General features: G+C 46.5%; 1 protein-coding gene across 7 annotated transcripts in view; it reads right to left on the bottom strand.

The window, feature by feature from the left end:
* GTF2I (general transcription factor IIi) overlaps positions 1-19062 on the bottom strand; it is a 1662009-nt gene that overhangs the window by 1273336 nt on the left and 369611 nt on the right. For all 7 annotated transcript variants that reach the window (XM_085649796.1, XM_085649797.1, XM_085649793.1 and 4 more), the window contains one exon: positions 7291-7356. In XM_085649796.1, the coding sequence (XP_085505922.1) occupies positions 7291-7356 (66 nt within the window). The remainder of the gene's footprint in view (positions 1-7290; positions 7357-19062) is intronic.

The following is a 19062-nucleotide window of genomic DNA, read 5'->3' as shown; positions in this document are numbered from 1 at the left end:
AGGTAGAACACTGTTGTGGTATTGCCTGTCTGAATCAGCACAGTTTTCCCATGAATGTGTTCCTGGAATGCCTTCAGCGCCAGAAAGACAGTCTCCATCTCCAGATAGTTGATGTGTTTTACGGAATCCTGTTGGTTCCATTGACCATGTACTTTGAGTTGGTTGAAGTCTGCTCCCCAACTGTTGAGGGATGTGTCCATGGTTATGGTCACAGTTGGAGTTGGGTCCTTGAAAGGTCTTCCCTGTGGTATGTTTTTGGATGTCCACCATTGTATCTGTGCCTGCACACCCTTTGTGTAACAACCACTAGATCTTCCCAACTTTCTGTGGCCTGAGACCAACTGTTGGTGAGCCATTCCTGGAATGGGCACTTGCGTAGGCGTGCGTGAGGAATCAGCGGTATGCATGATACCATCATGCCCCTCAGTTTCATGACTTTCCTCACTGTCAGAGATTGTCCCTTCTGGTAAAGGGTCGCCTTGTGGTGGATAGCTTGTATTCTCTCTTGCTTTGGATACGCCTTCGCACTTATTGTGTTTAATCTTGCTCCTAGGAAAGATTTATCCCTTTCTGGATTTGTAGATGATTTCTTGTGGTTTACTGAAAACCCCAGTTTTTTAAGCGTTTTTACAGCCGTTTGAACAGGATTGTGGCATGTTTGTTTTGAGCGTGCCTTTTTGAGCCAGTCGTCTAGATAGGGACAGACATGGATTCCTTTCCTTCTTGATGTGCTGCCACCTTGTGAAGACACGTGGTGCTGATTTTATTCTGAAAAGAAGAAACTTGAATTGATAATGTGTTTTGTTGTGTAGGAATCACAGGTATTTTCTGTGTCTTTTGTTCATAGGGATATGCACGTATGAGTCCTTGAGGTCTATGGTTGCCATGTAATCCCCCTTTTGTATTTGTGGAAGTAGTATTGTGTTAATATGAACTTGTTTATGAACCTTAGGTCCAGGAATGGTCTTAGATACAGATCTTGTGTGGGTACAAGGAAATATGGTGAGTAGTTTCCTGTGAACTACTCCTGTTTTCGCACCAAGGGCCATATGTATGAACACATTTTCCTATAAGCACAGAATGGGTAAAACCCTTTGATACATCTGCCCCCAATTCTATTGCGTTTTTTTGCGATCGTTCTTTGATCTCTGAATTTAGCAAGGTTTGTTCGGATTTCTGGTATTTTCTTGCCTTTGGTGGGTTTGCTGGTGGTGTTTTTGTCAACTCGATGCAATACCCATATTTTACCAATTGTAATATCCAATTGTCCGTTGGAGATTGGAGTCTTTGTTGAAGGCAGCAGTCCTCCCAAGGGTTTTAGAGGTCGCTGACTTCAAGGAAGGTTGCAGGTTCGGTAACGCTGGAGATAGGCTGGAAGGCTGGGGCCAAGGCAGTTATCTTCAAGTTTCATCGCAGATCTAGTTTCGCGGTCTGGGGAGCCACCTAAATACTGATTTCGGGGCGTTTGGGGGGGGGGGGGGGGGGGGGGGAGTAGCAGGTCGGGTCAATGGGCACCTTAGCTGGTGGGACTACAAACTATTATGCCACCCTCCTGTGGGAGGTGGACATAGACCTAGACCTGATTGGAGGGGTCACCCCATCTTCAAGATGGTGGGGACTGAAAGATGTGCTTCATCTCGCCTCCCCCACCTAACGGCTTGAGTTAGCAGAGGTAGGCACTCCTCCTATTCTTCTAAGTTTTCCCACCGGTTTTCCTGCCTAATGTGGGGGTGTAAGTTAGGAGCTTCCCTCTGCTACAAGAAGCAGGCCTTTGAAGCTCCCCTCTTCGAGCACTGGCTCATCCTGGGTGAGGAGGTGTGACACCTCTGCCGAGGATGTGCATTGTTTCTAGTCCCAGAGAGCAAGGGCTCTCTATCCAGGTGTCCAGAACCATGTCTGGTGGTGGCTGGCAGCCTAAAGCCAGTCATTGCCCACACCAGGGTCAGCAGGTTTTCAGGGGGCCCCTGTGAGGTGCCCTCTAACTACACATTTTAAGAAATCTCACACTGGCATCAGTGTGGATTTATTACAGGGAGCTGTTCGGTACCAAACACTCGGAGTAGAGTGAAGTCAATCATGGTGCTATGGAACTCGAGTTCTCAAGTTCCCTGCCCATGTATTCTCTATGGCTTCCCTGGCACTTACAATATTAGGGAATAGACCCTAATACTCTAGGGGCATATCTCCTCATGCAGATATGCCCACACCTGGGATATAGTGCACCGTGCCTTGGGGCTGGTTAGGCCTGCGATAGGGATGACTTACCTATATCTTAGGCAGTGCAAGCTGCCATATCGATGTGGTAATTTTTCACCTCACAGAGGCAGGCCAGTTGCAGGGGCAGAGGCATGGTTCTAGTGAGCGGTTCCCAGGGGGCCCACTTCAGCCTCCAGGCCCTCGGTACCTAGGGTACCCCCTAGTTAAGCCTTACAGGGGGGCATAAGTACCAATTGTGGACATGTTTTTAGGGAAAGGACACTGGTACTGGGAACCTGGATAGCAGAGACCCTTTACAATCAAAATTGCATCAAATGCCAGGCAAAAAGTGGGGGATGCTGCAACAGATCCTCATTTTCTCACACCTGTTCTAGGTAAAGAGCAACGGGGCTTGGTTAGCAGGGACCCAGCGCACGTTCAGCCGAAAAGCATCAGTACTAGGGCAGAAAGTGGAGGTGTATCAGTCTAAAGGAGGAACTTTACAGCTAAAAAAGGCCTGAAGAACAAGTTACTTACCTTAAATAACACTTTTTCTGGTGGATATAGTATATGCCTGTGGATTCCTCACCTTCTGAATTTACCCCATGCACAGCATTTCACTGAAACGTTTCTCCACAGCTCTCCCAGGTCGATGAGGACATCACAATAGAACAGCTCAGCATGCAACCCCGCGTGACGTGATCGGAGCCATTAGTAGACCTCGTTGGCGAACGGGTGAACAGACAACATTTCCACTAGTATACGTAGTATAAAAGACCAAGAAAGAAACAGGAAATTCTAAAATATTGACTTTTCCTAGTGACAAAAACAACATCTTTTAAAATGTTTTCATAATAAAATGCATGAATCACATGTCCATTATTTTTCGGCATAAACAGGCAGGCAACGGGGAGGCGGGTGAGTCAGTGAGGAACGCACAGGCAGATACTGTATGCATCAGAAAAAGCGTTATCGAAGGTAAGTAACTTTCTCTTCTGATGGATACATCAGCCAAGACAGACGGAGTGCTGACTGAGAATGTTCACACACACATTCAGCACTCCGGGCAGGTAAATCGCAATCACAGAAATCTGATGATTCTGAGCCCAGGAACAGTCACAGAGCCTCTCTGCAGAAACAATACGACCCTACTCCTCCCTGTTTGTTTATGTACCACATCACGGTAGTGTTGTCCGTCAGGACTTAAACTGACGGACTGCGAAGTGAGGGAAGAAAGGCCTTGAGAGCCAAAAATATCGCCTGCAATTCTAGAAGACTGATGGGAAACAATTTTTCCTCTGGAGCCCAAAAGCCTTTGACCTCCAGATCTCCCTGATGAGTTTCCCACCCTAGAGTGGAGGCATCTGTTAACAGTGTGGCCACCGGAGGTTGTAACAGCTTCCCTTGAGACAGGTTGTCCGAAACACTTCACCATAATCGCTCCGCTGCAGTGTTTCTGGAGATTCTGACTACCTCCTTGAGATCTCCGTTGTGTTGAAACCACTGCCTGTGGAGGCACCACTGGAGAGCCCTCTTGAGCCAGTGTGCATGGTTGACCAACAGTATGCAGGAAGCGAACAGACCGGGCAGGCGTAAAACCTTCAGGTCTGGAACAGCCGCTCCATTCTGAATTGGAATCATAGCCTGGATGTCTAGAATCCTCTGTGGAGGTGGGAAGGCACAACTCACAGTAGTGTCCAGTACTGCCCCTATAAACAGGTTGCACTGAGAGGGCACGAGGTGAGAATTAGGTACGTTTATCGAAAAACCCAAGTTGAACAACAGACTTGCTGTTACATGCAGATGATGCAGCATCGTCTCTGTTGACTTTGCCTTGAGCACCCAGTTGTCCAGATAGGGAAAAATAGGAATCCCCGATCTCCTGAAATGCGCTACCACTGCCATCACCTTCGTGAAGACCCGTGGAGTGGATGTAAGAACGAACAGAAGGACCGCAAACTGGTAGCGGTGAGGTCCCACAGTAAAACAGAGATACTTGCGATGCGACTTTAAGATGGGAATGTGAAAATACGCATCCTGCAAATTGATCAACACTACCCGACCTCCCACAGGACCAACAAGCTCTAGGATGGAGGATCTAGAGCTGGTATCCTGCAGTATCAGTTGGGAGAGGAGAAGGAAACTTGTTGCTGAGCTGTGGCTCGCAGGCAACCTCTACCTTTTCCTCTGTACGACCTGTAAAGAGAGTTTGCCTGTTGCTGCTGCCTGGCCCGAAAGGAAGGAGTCTAGCCAAACCCACGAAATCTGCGGTAGCCAAAACCTCTGGGCTGGGACTGTAGACCTAATGATCTCACACTGTGGCTCAACTATCTTTAAAGCGCTGTAGCGCCAAGTATGCTTTGGTATCAAAGAGACAAGAGTCATCAAAAGGCAAGTTCAATAGGGTGGCCTGTACATCAGATGACAACCCAGACCTCGACCTCCTTAGCCAGGCGTGTCTCCTGGTAGCCACTGAGGAACCCATAACTCTAGCAACAGAGTCCGCTGTATTAAGCGCTGTATGACTTGACGGGCCGCAGCTTGTGTGTTCTATGAAACCTCCGCAAAAGGGACCTTAACATCTTCTGGAAGCTAGGGGTTTACCTCCTTTGCAGAATCCATCAGCGTGTGGATTTATCAACCCAGCAGGCACATCGCATTTGTGGATTTCGGAGCCATACTGGCTGAAGAAATAACCTTTTTAGCCGATTGCTCCATCCGCTTAGATTTTCTATGTCCAGGCATGGATAGGAAAGAGCCCATAGACTGCCAGGAATAATAAGCTCTCAGGAGATGGGTGTGTGGAATGGAAAGCTGGATCTCAAGGAGCTACCTTGTATCTCCTTGCAACCAATCTGGAAACAGGGCAGTCATTGCCATCTGCCATACCTCTAAAATGGGCACAGTCAAAGCCTCCTTAAATGGAAGCAGAGGCTCCGATGCAGAAGGAGAATAAAGCACCCCTGTTAAAATATTAAACTTTTTCTCTGCGGTAGGTAATGGCAAGTCCAGCAGATCAACTGCCTTTCTTATTACAGAATGATAAGAGAAAACCTCCTGCGATGGAAGGCCTTTCGGTGAATAGAGTTGCGGGAGATGTGTCGAAACCACTAGCCTCCAGCAGTCCCTCAAATTCCTGCATATTCAATATTCACCACCTCTTCAGCGTCTTACTGCTGTTCCTGATATTCTTCCTCCTCCAGCAGCCTCTGTGCATTCCTTCTGGATCTCATACTGGGTACCGGCGGTGCCGGTGACTTCACGACCGGCAGTGATGGAGGCTCCACAGGATTAGCTGAAGGCGCCGGGAGAGGCAGAGTCTGCGTAGGACCAGAGCCAGACAGCACTGGAGAGGACTCCAAATGAACTCTTCCCTCCAGAGATTGCACCGCCGTCCAGAACCTTGCAGTCGGGAGAGGCCAACTCTGCGGGGTAATCGGCATAAAAGGCATGAATGGCCCCAGTGCAAAATGAGGTGGCAAACCTCAAAGGTAGAAAGAAAGCAGACGCATAGAGCCAACAGGTGCACCAGCAGGGTTAGCCGCCCTGGCAAACATGCCAAACATTGCATTCAAGGATTTCGAAGGATCTGTACCCGGAGGTGGAAATGGTGGGTATGAATCCAGTACCGCCAGTTCATAGACAGCTCGAGGAGGCGGTTTGACAGGCTCTGGTTGCGGCACCGGAGATGCTGGGGATCAAGAGGCCAGCGGCGAAGGAGTTGCTTCTGTGGGTGCCGGAGAGACTTTTGGAACCAGAGAGTTTGCTGGAGTCACCTGAAGCAAAGGGGAAGGTGAGACTTCATCCTTCAGTGATTAATCATTAGACGAATGACGCCTGGATCCATGCCGCCACTTCTTCTTGTGCTTCCTCTTTGACGACTTCGAGGTATGCGGATCGGCGACTTAAATTTGGAACTTGTCCTTCTCCAGCCCCTTTTCTGTTTCTTCACCCTGACCATAAACCGCTTGGCCTCCCTCTCTTTCAGGGCCTTCGGATTCATGCATCTGCATGACGAACACCCCTCGACGTCGTAGTCTGAAGAGAGGGTTCAAGAGTCCTGCTCTTGAAATGTGAAGTCTAGGTATTAGTTGCTCATTAAGATTCTGTGGGTCCACAGGGCATTCAATCAGTCTCCAATTTCCTGGTAAATCTGAAACACCTCTGTCTTGCTTCTGCAAACAAATTAGAGTGACACCGTGGCACCTTTACAAGTGGAGACTTACTCAAATTGGTGGCAAATAAACGTGCGCCAGTGCTATCTTGCCTGAAAATTCCATCTTCTTAAGCTACCTACTGCTCTTGTTGAACCCTTCAATCATGAATAGAAGGCTCAATTCATGCTTGCTTTCACTGTGGCACAACATGTTCTCTTGTAGGTTGTGTCCTGGACACACCGGGCTTTTCTAGGCACAGGAGAAAGGATTATGGTATCCATCTCACATCAGATTAGATTGGTGTAGAGTCTTGCATACCAGACATCATTACCCACCTGCTGGACAGTCTGCCTTTGACCTCTTGCATCGTAGAGGCAGACATAGACTGATCTGTATAAGTCCTGGCTTCCGTGCAGGAGCAAAATCAGAGTCAAAGAAACTGGATCAATGAAATCCACATTCCTTAAAAAATCGTGATCTAAAAAGAGGTAAAACCAATGAGTGCTAAGAGAGGATTACTAGCTCCAATGCCTGAAAAGAAATGGGAAAAAAACAACAGCATGCACAATAAACAAAGACATGGTTTTTTTTTTTGCATCCCAGTCTCTTCCTTCCTGAAGACAGAGAGAAAGTACTCAAGTAACAAATCAGTAGGCATTTAGGATCAAGGTGCGGGCACTATTGGCGCATGCAAAATCTCCTTAATGGAGAGGAATATCCCAACACTACAAAGAACCAGAGATGGAATAATACAGACTGCAAGCAACTTAATTATATTAAAAATACCCAATACATGCCATTTATTGAAATCCTTTATTGTGGAATGTCAGGTAAACCACTGCTGTCTAAACAATAAACAGCTAAACTCTCACACATACACTAAAGCACTCTCTTGCCTTGCTCTCTTTTTAAAAGAGCACAATTTATAAAAACTAACCATTATCAAGAGTCACTTCAACTTCAGGGTCTTCACTTGTTTCAGATGAAGGTGGTTTATTAGAATCTAAAAGAAAAAAGAAAAATCTGATTAACATTCATTTTATGTGCTGTGCATTTAAAAAATGTAAATCATTAATTGTGAAAAATTTAGCTCAGTATAGTAATCACTCCTGTACTCCTAGGTCTTCAGCCCCTACAGTCATGCAGACTAGGCTGCCATTCGTAGAACAGCACTACAGAAAGGCCCCAATCAGGCATGGGGACCTAGACAGGTACTTCCGGAGCCAGAAGCAGCAGTCAGATTAGTACTCCTCAGACATCAGATACTAAAATGAACAGCTTTCCTTCCTGATCCAATTTTAGTTATTGTCTTAATCCAAAAAGTCCTATTTCCAGCTCTGCATCCATTAGGTGATTAGTTTGAGTTGCCACACTTTGAAAAGGCTACACATTAAGTAGTGGACGTGTCAGCAGTGTTTGGGAACGGTGAGCAGCAGAATAATAACTGTCACTTCAAGTTTATGTAATTAATCTGAGCAATCTGCTTGGCACTATTGATCAAGCTCAAAAGGCGATATGTGACGCACACAATCTAAAGTAACAAACAGTCTTAGCAGTAAAAGTGGGAAGAAGTATCAACAACAGAATAGGAATAAGGAAGAGATGGAGGTAATTTAGACAAATGTGGAAGTAATACCGTACATCATCTAGCTTTAGCTATACTTGTGCACTTAGACATGCTAAGAAAGTGATTTTGTGCTGTATGCTTCCTTTGCGTTTGAATTATTATTCAAAGTTGAAATGGAAATCTCATATATAACATGAATCAGATTGAGGAAGAGTAAAAGGACATGATGAGTTAGTAACGTCTTACACTGGAAAATACAAATTTTACATATATCACTGGTGGCTGATTGCAGCATATTGAACTGTTTGTAATCACACTTGTCACTTCAGCAGCTAAAACGCCCACTGCAGGTACTTTATCTAATAATGGTTTTGTCTGTACATATTTGTACAAGTGATTCTAGTAAAATGTGACGTCACAAGAAGAGCAGAGAAGTGAACACTACCTCATGATTTACTAGCAACCATCATAAAGTTAACCTGAAAAGGACTCGATTCAAAGTATGGAGCTTTGTTTTGTAGTACTGCACAGACGCAAAGATAACAGCCCTTGTTAGAAGAGGTAGCTTATGTATTGGTTTTATAAGTGCTATATGCACTCTTTAGGTGAAAGCGGACAAAGGCAAGAAAATTATTGCTTAGCTAGGAGAAAATGCAAGTAGGGTCACATGGGAAACGTGGGAACCTGTGGCGGGTATTATTCATGTAGGACCCTTGCACTGAAATTCTAGCACTTCCTTCAAGTGGGGATTATACCAACTAACAAAGTGAAATCCCATGCTATGAAAGTTGAGACTACCAAGTTAAAGCACCCTCGCCAGAGCTACAATGCTGGGATAAAAGGTTCCCTGCTTCGTTCTGGATAGCCATACTGCCCAGCTCAGTATCATTTTTCCTGTACGGTTCTGTCATTTTCCCCCTCAGTGAGCTTGACAATTGTGAAAGCCCACCAAAGGGTCTCCTTATTTTCTGACCATAGACTGCAGAGATGCGATCCGAGGTCGAGCATAAATCCAAAGGGCGCTAGTCTTTGAGAGAATGGCTACTGTTTTCTCCAGCCAGGCTTTTGCGGACTGTGATCTAGCGAAATTAAAAGTGAAGGGACGCGCTTTTTACCTGTAACCTTCATCAACAGAGGTCTATTGACCTTCCCAGTTTGAAAAGTCTGACCAGTCACCCTTACCCAGATGCTCAACCTTAAATTAGTATAAGATGTGTGAAAGGTTAATGTACATACATGTGTATGTTTGTGGATGAGCTTAGGGCTGTCTAACTAACCAAAAGTATAATGGGTTCCACTGTACTCCACGTGTGTCGCAACTCAAAATGGTGACTTGCTTTGTACTTGGCTAACCAGGGTTCATTTTGGACCTGGTGACCCTATATGCTCACATTTAAGCCGCACCCCATTACTATTGTTCCTGTGTGTGGGGGTAGCAGGCCTTCAGCCCTTTGTAGCTGCCACAAGGTCTCTGCCAAAGAGCTACCATAACTTCCTACCTTGAACTGCATTTTAGAGATATAGCTTACTAACTGGGGCACATAAAACCTCTACTGGAGCATTTAGAACTGGCCCAGAATCCTACAATGTTATAAAACGTACAAGCTCTGATCGCAGTGTCCATTCCTACTCTTGGATTGGAGGAGCCAAGGCAGGAGAAATGATTCCTCAGTTCTGTCCCTAGGTACTAGCCACTGACAGTGTTGTAGGATTATATCAAACTCCAGAGCAAAGGTGCAGCAGAAGTGCTAGAATGCAAGAAAAGTACAGATAAAGAATGGTTGTACTAATTTCACCTAAGGGAGCAGCCATGAAACTGTGTGAGATCAATGGCAAACAATCACTACTAAACGGCTGCTTAAGTGTTATCTCTATCACCGTCTAGAGCCCAGGGAAGACCGGTCATCTTCAGCATCTTAAGAGTCTCCTTAGTACCAAACACTGACAGCATTGCAGAAAACCTTGTGAGTGCATTTCTGTCGTCGCCCAAGACCTTTGAGGTTTCCCTCAACTTAAACCCCCTGCCTAGGGATTCTGAGGGGTAACAAGTTGCCTTTAGTCTGGACCCGCTGGCCACACCTTCCCAGCTTCAGAAGTAACAGGAATTTGAACATTTAGACCACACACCAGAGGGTGCATTGGATACAGTGTTGTCCTCACCGTTGGTTTCCTGAATCCATGGCCCTGAACACGTGGACACCCCGGACGGTTACAATTTTCCAACCTTGGCAGACATAAGCAAGTGTTGCAGGGATTTTGCTCAAGAAAGGCATTATGCTTGGGACCATAGAACAGCCTGGAGGGACTGAGTCACCATACCACCTTAGTATCTATGAGCCTAGGTCCGACTAGCTATAGTGCCTCACTTGCCCTCCTAACCTTCCCAGAGGAACCAATGAGTTGACATCCCAGGACAACACACTCAACCATCTTAGGGATCACTGTAACATGACACACCCTTTCGCTCTCTCTCGTACTTTTATGCATCTGTTCTTAGCATGTAGAGCTGCAGATCCACACACTGTGCATAGATCGCCATCTGGTGCTGGGCCCGGATGTTTGCACTTTGTTGTTGTCTTGGAAAGTCTTTGGAAGTCACAAGATAGGTGGCTCCTCCTTTCGACAATAGTGCGCATCGGCATCGACACCATCGTCAGATTGTTTTTTCGCCAATAAGGGATATGGGGTTTTGTGAGAAACAGAAATAGATATCCATGTATGTAATATCTAAATAAGATCATACTGGAACAGATAAAGGTAGCCGGGAAGGTGGGTGGGCGTGTGTGGATCTGCAGCTCTACATGCCAAGAACAGATGCATACTGGTAAGTAGCATTTTCCGTTCGAGGCATATGAGCTGCAGATCACACACTGTGCATAGATTGCATAGCTGTACTCCTTAGCGGCGAACACCAATATCTGTTGCAGTAGTTTGAAATAGCGTTTTGAGTACAGCTTGGCCCACACTAGCTTGTTTTGCCTGCATATCTACACAATAGTGTTTTGTGAAGGTGTGCGGTGTAGACCACGTAGCTGCTTTGCAGATGTCATCTAAGGGAATGTTCCCTAAAAATGCCCCTATCTTTCGAGTAGAGTGGGCTTTTGGGGGGGGGGGGAGAGAATAGACAGCGTACAAATTGCTTTGTGGTAGCAAATTTGTATACATTTGACAATCCACCTTGCAATGCCAGATTTTGATATGGGATTGCCTTCATGTGGTGGTGAGAAGGATACAAAAAGTTGTTTTGTTTGGCAAAAAAGGTTTTGTTCTGTCAATATAGTAAAGGAGTGCTCTTTTTACGTCTAGGGTATGAAGAGCTCCTTCTGCTACTGTTTGTGGTTACGAGAAGAACACTGGCAACTCAACAGATTGGTTGAGATGGAAGGGAGAAATAACTTTAGGAAGGAATTTGGGATTTGTCCTGAGAACCACTTTATGATGGAGGTGTAAAAATGGTTCTTGAATAGTTAGTGCCTGTAGCTCACTTACTCTTCTAAGAGATGTTATGGCCACAAGGAAAGCAGCTTCCATGTAAGAAATTGTAGCTCGCATTTATGTAGAGGTTCGACTGGAGTACCAATTCATCTTGTGAGGACGAGGTTTTAATTCCACGCTGGGGAGGGAGGTACCCTGGGAGGAATTATTCTTTTGAGGCCTCCCATGCATGCTTTAATGGCAGGCACCCTGAAGAGTGACAGATGTTGTCTATTTAGTAGGTAAGCTGCACAGCGAGATGTAATCTAATTGATATGTATGCTAGATTACATCTTTGAAGATGCAGTAGGTAACATATGATGTGTTGAGTGGAGGCATCTAGAGGATTGATTGTTACAGTAGATAAAAAATCTTTTCCACTTGGCTGCATAGCAGGCCCTAGTAGTGGGGTGCCTAGCTTCTTTAATGACATTCATGCAATCAGGTGGAAGATTGAGATAACCAAACTCTAGGAGTTCAGGAGCCAGATCGCCAGGTTGAGCTGTGCTGGATCTGGGTGTCTGATCTCTCCATGGTTCTGTTTAAGGAGCTGTGGGGAGAGGTGTAGTTTTGGTGCAGGACTACTGATAGTTCCAGCAATGTTGTGTACCAGGGTTGTCTGGCCCATGTTGGAGCAACTAGGATCAGTGTTAGCGACTGTTGTTGCAGCTTGCGCAGCACTAATGGAATGAGTGGGAGAGGCGGAAAAGCGTACGCAAATCTGCCTTACCAGTTCATCCATATCGCATTGGCTTTGGACAATGGGTGTGGATATCTGGCGGCGAAGCTTGGGCATTTTGAGTTGTAATGTGTGGTGAAGAGATCTATCTCTGGCTGTCCCCACATTTGGAAGAACGGTTGAAGAACTTGTGGGTGAAGTTCCCACTCGTGAATCTGTTGTGTCTGCCGACTTAACAGATCTGCCATGTGATTTTGAATTCCTGGGAGATGTTGGGCTAACAGGAATATGTTTTGAGGAATGGCCCATCTCCATATGCTCTGTGCTAGTTGAGAGAGCTGGAGAGAGTGCGTCCCCCTGTTTTTGTAAATAGTACATTGCTGTCATATTGTCCGTGCGGACTAAGACAGCTTGCCTGATATCTGCTTCTGGAATGATTTGAATGCCGGAAAGATTGCTAGTAACTCCAAATGATTGATGTGGAGTAGCTTTTGCTGAGGTGTCAATGTGCCCTGTATGGTGTGATGAAGTAGATGAGCTCTCCAGCCGGTGAGCGATGCGTCTGCTGTTAGCACAATCTGTGGTAGCTGGCTCTATGAACGGTCGTCCTTTGGAAAGGTTTTGGGTGTTCCACCACTGCAGAGAGCGATGTGTGCGGCCGTCCACCAACACCAGACCTGTTAGCTGAGTTGGCTCCACTGACGTGCCAGGCATTCCTTTAAGGGGAACATTTGGAGTCTTGCATAAGGTACTATGAATATGCAAGAGGCCATCATCCCTATGAGTTGCATGAACACTCAAGCTGGGAGTGAATGTTGTGGCTGGAATCTTGTTATAAGGGCTTGCATGCCTGCTATCCTGGCTGGACTAGGATAAGCAAGGCTCTTTGAGGTGTTTATTGTGGCACCCAGATATTGTTGGATGTGGGATGGTTGGAGGTGCGACTTTGCGAGGTTTATGCTAAACCCTAAATCGTGAAGTAGTTGGATTGTGGCGTGTATGTGATTTACACACTGGGTATGTGACTTGGCTTTTATGAGCCAGTCGTCCAAATATGGGAAGACGTGAATTTGTTGTATTCTTACGTGGGCTGCCACCACTGTCAGACATTTTGTGAAGACTCTGGGTGCTGTGGGAGAACGTTGAACTGGTAATGCTGTCCGTCCACCACAAACCAAAGATATTGCCTGTAAGCAGGGTGAATGGGAATGTGGAAGTAGGTGTCCTTGAGATCTAATGTGGCAAGGAAGTCGCCTTGTTTGAGTAGCGGGAGGACCTGTTTAAGAGTGACCATGTGGAAATGGTCTGATTGTATGTAGAGGTTTAATGGCCGGAGGAGAGTGGAAGTGAGTTCTAGGCAGTAACCTGATTGGATGATTTGTCTCACCCACCTGTCTGTGGTGATGTTGTTCCAGACAGGTAGGAACTGTAGCAATCTTCCCCCGACTGGAGTAGAGTGGTCTGGGGGAGTGGAGGGAAGTCATTGTTTAGGGGTGGAGGCAGTACAAGTATTGGTAGTTTTGCCTCTTCCCTTGTTGTTATTGCCCCTGTAGACTCCTCTGTAATAGCCTCTGTTAGATGAGTTCTGGGCGAGACTCTTGTAGGAAGTGGAGGGGTTATCAGTGCCAAAACCTCTAGAGACGCCTCTAAAGAGGAGCGACAAACGGAACTTCTGGGAGCTTGTGATTGCAAAGCTCCCATTGATTTGGCAGTGTCGGTGTCCTTTTTCATCTTTTCTAAAGATGAAGCTACAGTGGGCCCAAACAAGTGTTCCTGGTCAAATGGTTGATTTAATATGTGGTTTGAACCTTGGGCTTAAACCCGGAAATGCATAGCCAGGCATGTCTGCGTAAAAGGACACTGGTATTAATAGCCCGGGATGCTGTATCTGCAGCATCCAGAGCACAACGAATGGCCGTATTAGTTATGAGCTTGCCTTCCTGGATGAGGTCATTAGCTTGTGTTTTGTATTGGTCTGGAAGGTGTTGTAGTAGTGTCTCTAGCTCGTCGTAGTGTGCCCTGCCATATTTTGCGAGCAAAGCCTGTGTGTTGGCAATCCTCCATATGTTAGCTGCTTGGGACGCCGTTCATTTACCAGACGCGTCCTGCAGTTTTGATTCTTTATCAGGAGGTGGGGCATCTCCTGTGGTTTGTGAATTAGCCCTTTTCCTGGCGCAGGAGACCATTAAGGAGTCTAAGGGTACCTGTCCTTTAATATAAACAGGATCAGCTGGAGCAGCTTTGTACTTTTTTTCTACCCTGGGGTTAATGACTGGCCCTTACAGGGTCTTTAAACACTTCAGGAGCATGTTTGATTACCCCTTTTAATATTGGGAGAATGGCAGTGGACCTTTGGGATGGTGCAAAAGTGTCCATGAGGAAATCTTCCTCAACAGGGTCTGTGTGTAAGTTCACCCTGTGATATTCTGCTGCCCTGTGTATAAACTGAGTGAACCCTATAGTGTCCTCAGGAGGGGATGGCCTAGATGGGTAGATGTCGTCCTGAGGTGTGTCTGGGACATCTGGTGTGTCATAATCCTCCCATTGGTCTTTTGGGGTACCAGGAAGACTGGGTTCCCCTAAAGGTTGATCATCCCCTAGGTCTTCAGAGGTGTCATCATCATCCGGAGGTGGAGGAGATGGTGAGGGGGGCGAATATGGGATAGGGGAGTGGTGTGGAGTGGGAGGTGTAGAAGGAATCCTTAAAGGAGAAGTTGTAATGTCTCTTTTTAAAGGAGGTGGAGCTGGTACAGGTTTGTCCATTTTCCATTTTTTTGAAGGGCTAAGTATGAGTTGACCTGTTTTATGGTCCTTTTGAAGTGTCTTTTGGGTTGGATCCGGTCGAAAAAGCTCCTCCTCTTATGTGAGTTCCTTCGGTGCCGATTTTTTCGGGTTTGATTGTTTGTGTGTCAGAGGTTTTGGAGTAGTTTTGTGCTCTTTAGGCCTGGAATCGGGAGTTTTCTTCGATTCCAGTATGGGCTTCGGTACCGGTTGTTTTTTCGGTTCCGATGGTGTTTTCGGATTCGTAGGCTGAGCGCCAGTGGTGATCAGAATCTGGAGTTTAGGCGGTTCCGAGGATTTCCTGGGCTTCGAAGGCTGAGCGCCCGAGGCTTTCGGAACCGGGTGTTTGTTCGGTTCCGACGATTTTTTTCGGAGCCGGGGCGTCCGTACCGGTGGATTGCGCCGAAGGTTTCGATGTGGACCTAGGTGTTGACGTGGAGGAAGGTAGTGGTTTGTTTTTTGGCGCCGGGGATGGAGTTTCGGCACAAACGGCAGGCTGGCTCGATCCAGAGTGGCCTGAAGGCTTTTGTATCTGCTTCTTTGCCGAGCCTGAAAGCGGGGCGCGAGAAGTTGTGTGCACCTAGGCCCGAAGGTGAAGGTGTGACCGAAGCCTTTCTGGGAATGGGGGGGTGGGGAGGGGTCAGTGTCAGTACTTACGACCTGTTGCCCCGGAGTGATGTCTTCGACGTCAGAGTCGTCGGCTTCGGAAGAGCTGATGGTACGGTGTTGCATCTGCTCCTGCTCCGGTACATTGATGCCTTCCTGGAAGATGTCGTCGGGAATGGATGTCCATGATCGAGCCATGGTTCTTCGAGCTCGACGATCCCGAATTGTCTTCTTGGAGCGGAAAGAGGCACAAGCTAGACAGTCTTTGGCCTCATGCTCGGGTGAAAGGCAGAGGTTACACACCTCATGAAGAACGGCGTGTGGAAACTTGGATCCACATTTAGGAAACTTTTTGAAGGGAGTCCTTTCCATGAGCTGTAGGCCTGATGGCGCAGGTAGGCCCGAAGGCCTGCGTCGATGACCAGAATCAAAGATTCGAAGTTTGGAGAGATGCGCGTCGAATGGGAACGCGATTGAAACAATACTGAAGTAAGGGTGAAGGATATCGCGTCGAAAAGGTGATCGGTAACGACATCGAACTGGAGCGCAATGAACACATCCGAGCCCAATGGCGGAAAAAAACAATGTGACGATGGAGTCGATGCCCATGCGCACTATTGTCCAAAGGAGGAGCCACCTATCTCGTGACTTACAAAGACTTTCCAAGACAACAACAAAGTGAAAACCTCCGGGATGGAGATGGCAATCTATGCACAGTGTGTGATCTGCAGCTCATATGCCTCAAATACATTGTTAGCATGGTTAAACCATGTACCATAGAAAGCCCTGCCATGTGATAAGACAGATTAGTCTAAACCTGCCCCTTTTCTACTGAAGCTAAATGATTATATATCAAAGATCTCTGGGATTAATGGCAGACCCCGTACCTTTGCATACATAGGTGGATGTTCTACATCTCTGCTGAGGCAGCACTCTTTCTTCAGGACCTTCGCTCAGTGTTTTTTCCAGAATGTCTGTCCTCAGTTATATGACAAGACTTGTGTTCACAAACAACAACTGCATTCTCTTGTTATGTCTTGGTGCTAGTATCCGACCAGAGAATAACAATGTTGTTTGACCTTGCCAGAGCCGTTCAGACTAAATCCCAGGAAAATGATAAAATACAAATACATGTGCAGGCACTGTGTGAAAATACAATTTGGCACAAAAGCAAGCGTGTTCTGAAGTAACATGCGTAAAATAAAAACACCCTACAACGTGCACAATTAGGCTAACGCAGGAAAAACAACAATGGGTCATGAAAGAAAAAACACAACAAAAGTCACTTACGCCCGATGTCTGGTCCATAAGAGAGAGCAGAAACAGAGGACACCTGTTTGTCAGAAGTTGAATCTTTGACAGGATCTTTAGAGGCAACAGGATCACATTTATGCTTCATGACCTTAGAGGTGGACTCCTAAGGAGCACTAACAGAGTAGCCACATGACAAAGTAAACTTCAATGCCAAGAGGAAGCAGGCCTCTCTGTCCTGAAGAGTCCAGTAGATGCATGCTACAGGAGGATTTTTAATCCTAGCTGTAGGTCCATCATTGTGGAGGCAGAGTAAACTCTTTGTATGAAGATCATCCACATAAACTTTCCTAACACCAGGGATGTCACAAGGTTTAAATAAGCTTGTCTTTTATGACGGGGTATATGCCACTGTGGCAAAAGAGGTATCCAGAGTTAGACACTGTAGGAAAGTACCTTGTTTTGACATGGTTAACCCCATTTTACATCTTGTATTAGATGCAACTTTGACTGAAGTGCACTGGGTTCCTGCTACATAGGTCCCCAGTGCCAGTGTTTTTTTTCTCAAACACAAGGTAACTATGCAATTGTTCCACAGTTGGCAAGACCTTTAGCACTCTTGTACGTCCCTAGTAAATGGGTACTAAAGAGGGTCCCAAAGGGCTGCAGCATGTATTGTGCCACCCTAAGGGACCCACCACCAAACCACCAAATTAATGCAGACTGCCATTGAAAAGGAAATAACTCATCCTGTGTGACAGGTAGAGGCACGATGTGAACACAACTCATCCCTGGAGCGACTTTTGAATTACGTGGCACACTCATGCAACGTCTGACCGCACAGACCAACGTCTGACATGGCTGATACACTAGGATCAAGTCTAGACAACCCATTTCTTCACTGACCTAGGCTATGGGGTGCCCCCTCCACACCCAACACAAAATACATGCAGAACAGACGCTTCATTATACTTCACTCTACCCATCGATTAAAGACGGCAGCCTAGTTTGCTTGGACGCCTTCTTTCCCACACTCCTCCCACCCACCATAACGCCAGAGCAGCGTGCGGATGTGGACGAGTCCATAATGCTGAAATCTACAAAGCCATTAGAGCCCTAGCGACTGCCAAGTCCCCGGGACCAGATGGCCTACCGGCCGAATATTATAAGGCCTATGCCCCGGTGCTGACCCCTCAATTACTTGCCCTTTATGAAACATCCCCCTCAGCATATACCATACCAGAGTCATTACATGAGGCCCTGCTCATTTCCTTACCTAAACCCGAGAGAGATCCTTCGGCACTGGGTTCCTACCAATGCCTGGCGCTACTCAACACGGATTATAAAATCCTGCCCAAGATCCTAGCTGACCGCTTGGCGCCCTTGGTCCTGCTGCTGGTCTACACTGAACCGAACGGGTTTGTTCCGGCCCACAACACCTCACTGAACTAGTGCCAGTTCTCAAAATACTCCGAAGACCAGATTATGGATGTTTGGTCCTAAACCTTGAGAAAGGCTTTGATTACTGGAATGGGGCTTTCTGTATGATATCCTACCTAGCTATGATCCTGCGAACCGCTTCCTCCGTCTGATTAAATTGCTTTACACTGTGCTGTTGGCCAGAGTCAAGATGCGCTCCTATATTTTAGGCACAATTTCAATAGGCAGAGGTACCCACCAGGGGTGCCTGCTATCCCCATTCCTCTTTTTGTTACAATAGAGCCACTTACCATGCCTATCCGGACCCAGTGTGAGGAGTGAGATATTCCATTGGGAAACATAACCCGTACAATCTTTGTACGCTGATGACCTTCTCCTTTATATCAGAGATGTGCGATCAGAACCCACTCATTTAGCCTGGATGCTCAATGAATTCACTGTCATCTCTGGTTGGCGGGTTAACTGGGCCAAATCATGCTTGTTCCCATTTACCCCTTTGCATACCAATCCCACATTTGCACTTAGCAGGGTTCCAGAAATAAAGCACACCAATACGTTTCGTTAACTAGGGGTCAAGGTGTACCGTCAGCCGGCTGACTTATTAGACTGTAATCATATCAGATATCAGAGCGACAACCGCCTTTAGATCCCTGATGTCGTTCCGGTGCACACTTACACTATCTGTCAAGAGTCACGTAGACTTACTCAAAATGGTGGTCCTGCCTTGGCTACTCTATTTTTTTCACTAATCTGCTCCTGTATGTCGCACCTTCCTACTTTTGATCCCTCGTGGGAACTTTGCGAGAGTTCATCTGGAACAATCCCGGCAAAACTGTATTTGTCTATGTATGAAAGAAGGCTTGCAGTACCTAATATGGAGCAGTACTATCTTGCCTGTCAACTCCAGTGGG

This window comes from Triturus cristatus, chromosome 3_2 (genome assembly GCF_964204655.1).
Source record: "Triturus cristatus chromosome 3_2, aTriCri1.1, whole genome shotgun sequence".
NCBI lineage: Eukaryota > Metazoa > Chordata > Amphibia > Caudata > Salamandridae > Triturus > Triturus cristatus.
The sequence above is the reverse complement of the archived record's forward strand: the minus strand, read 5'-3'. Positions and strand labels throughout refer to the sequence as shown.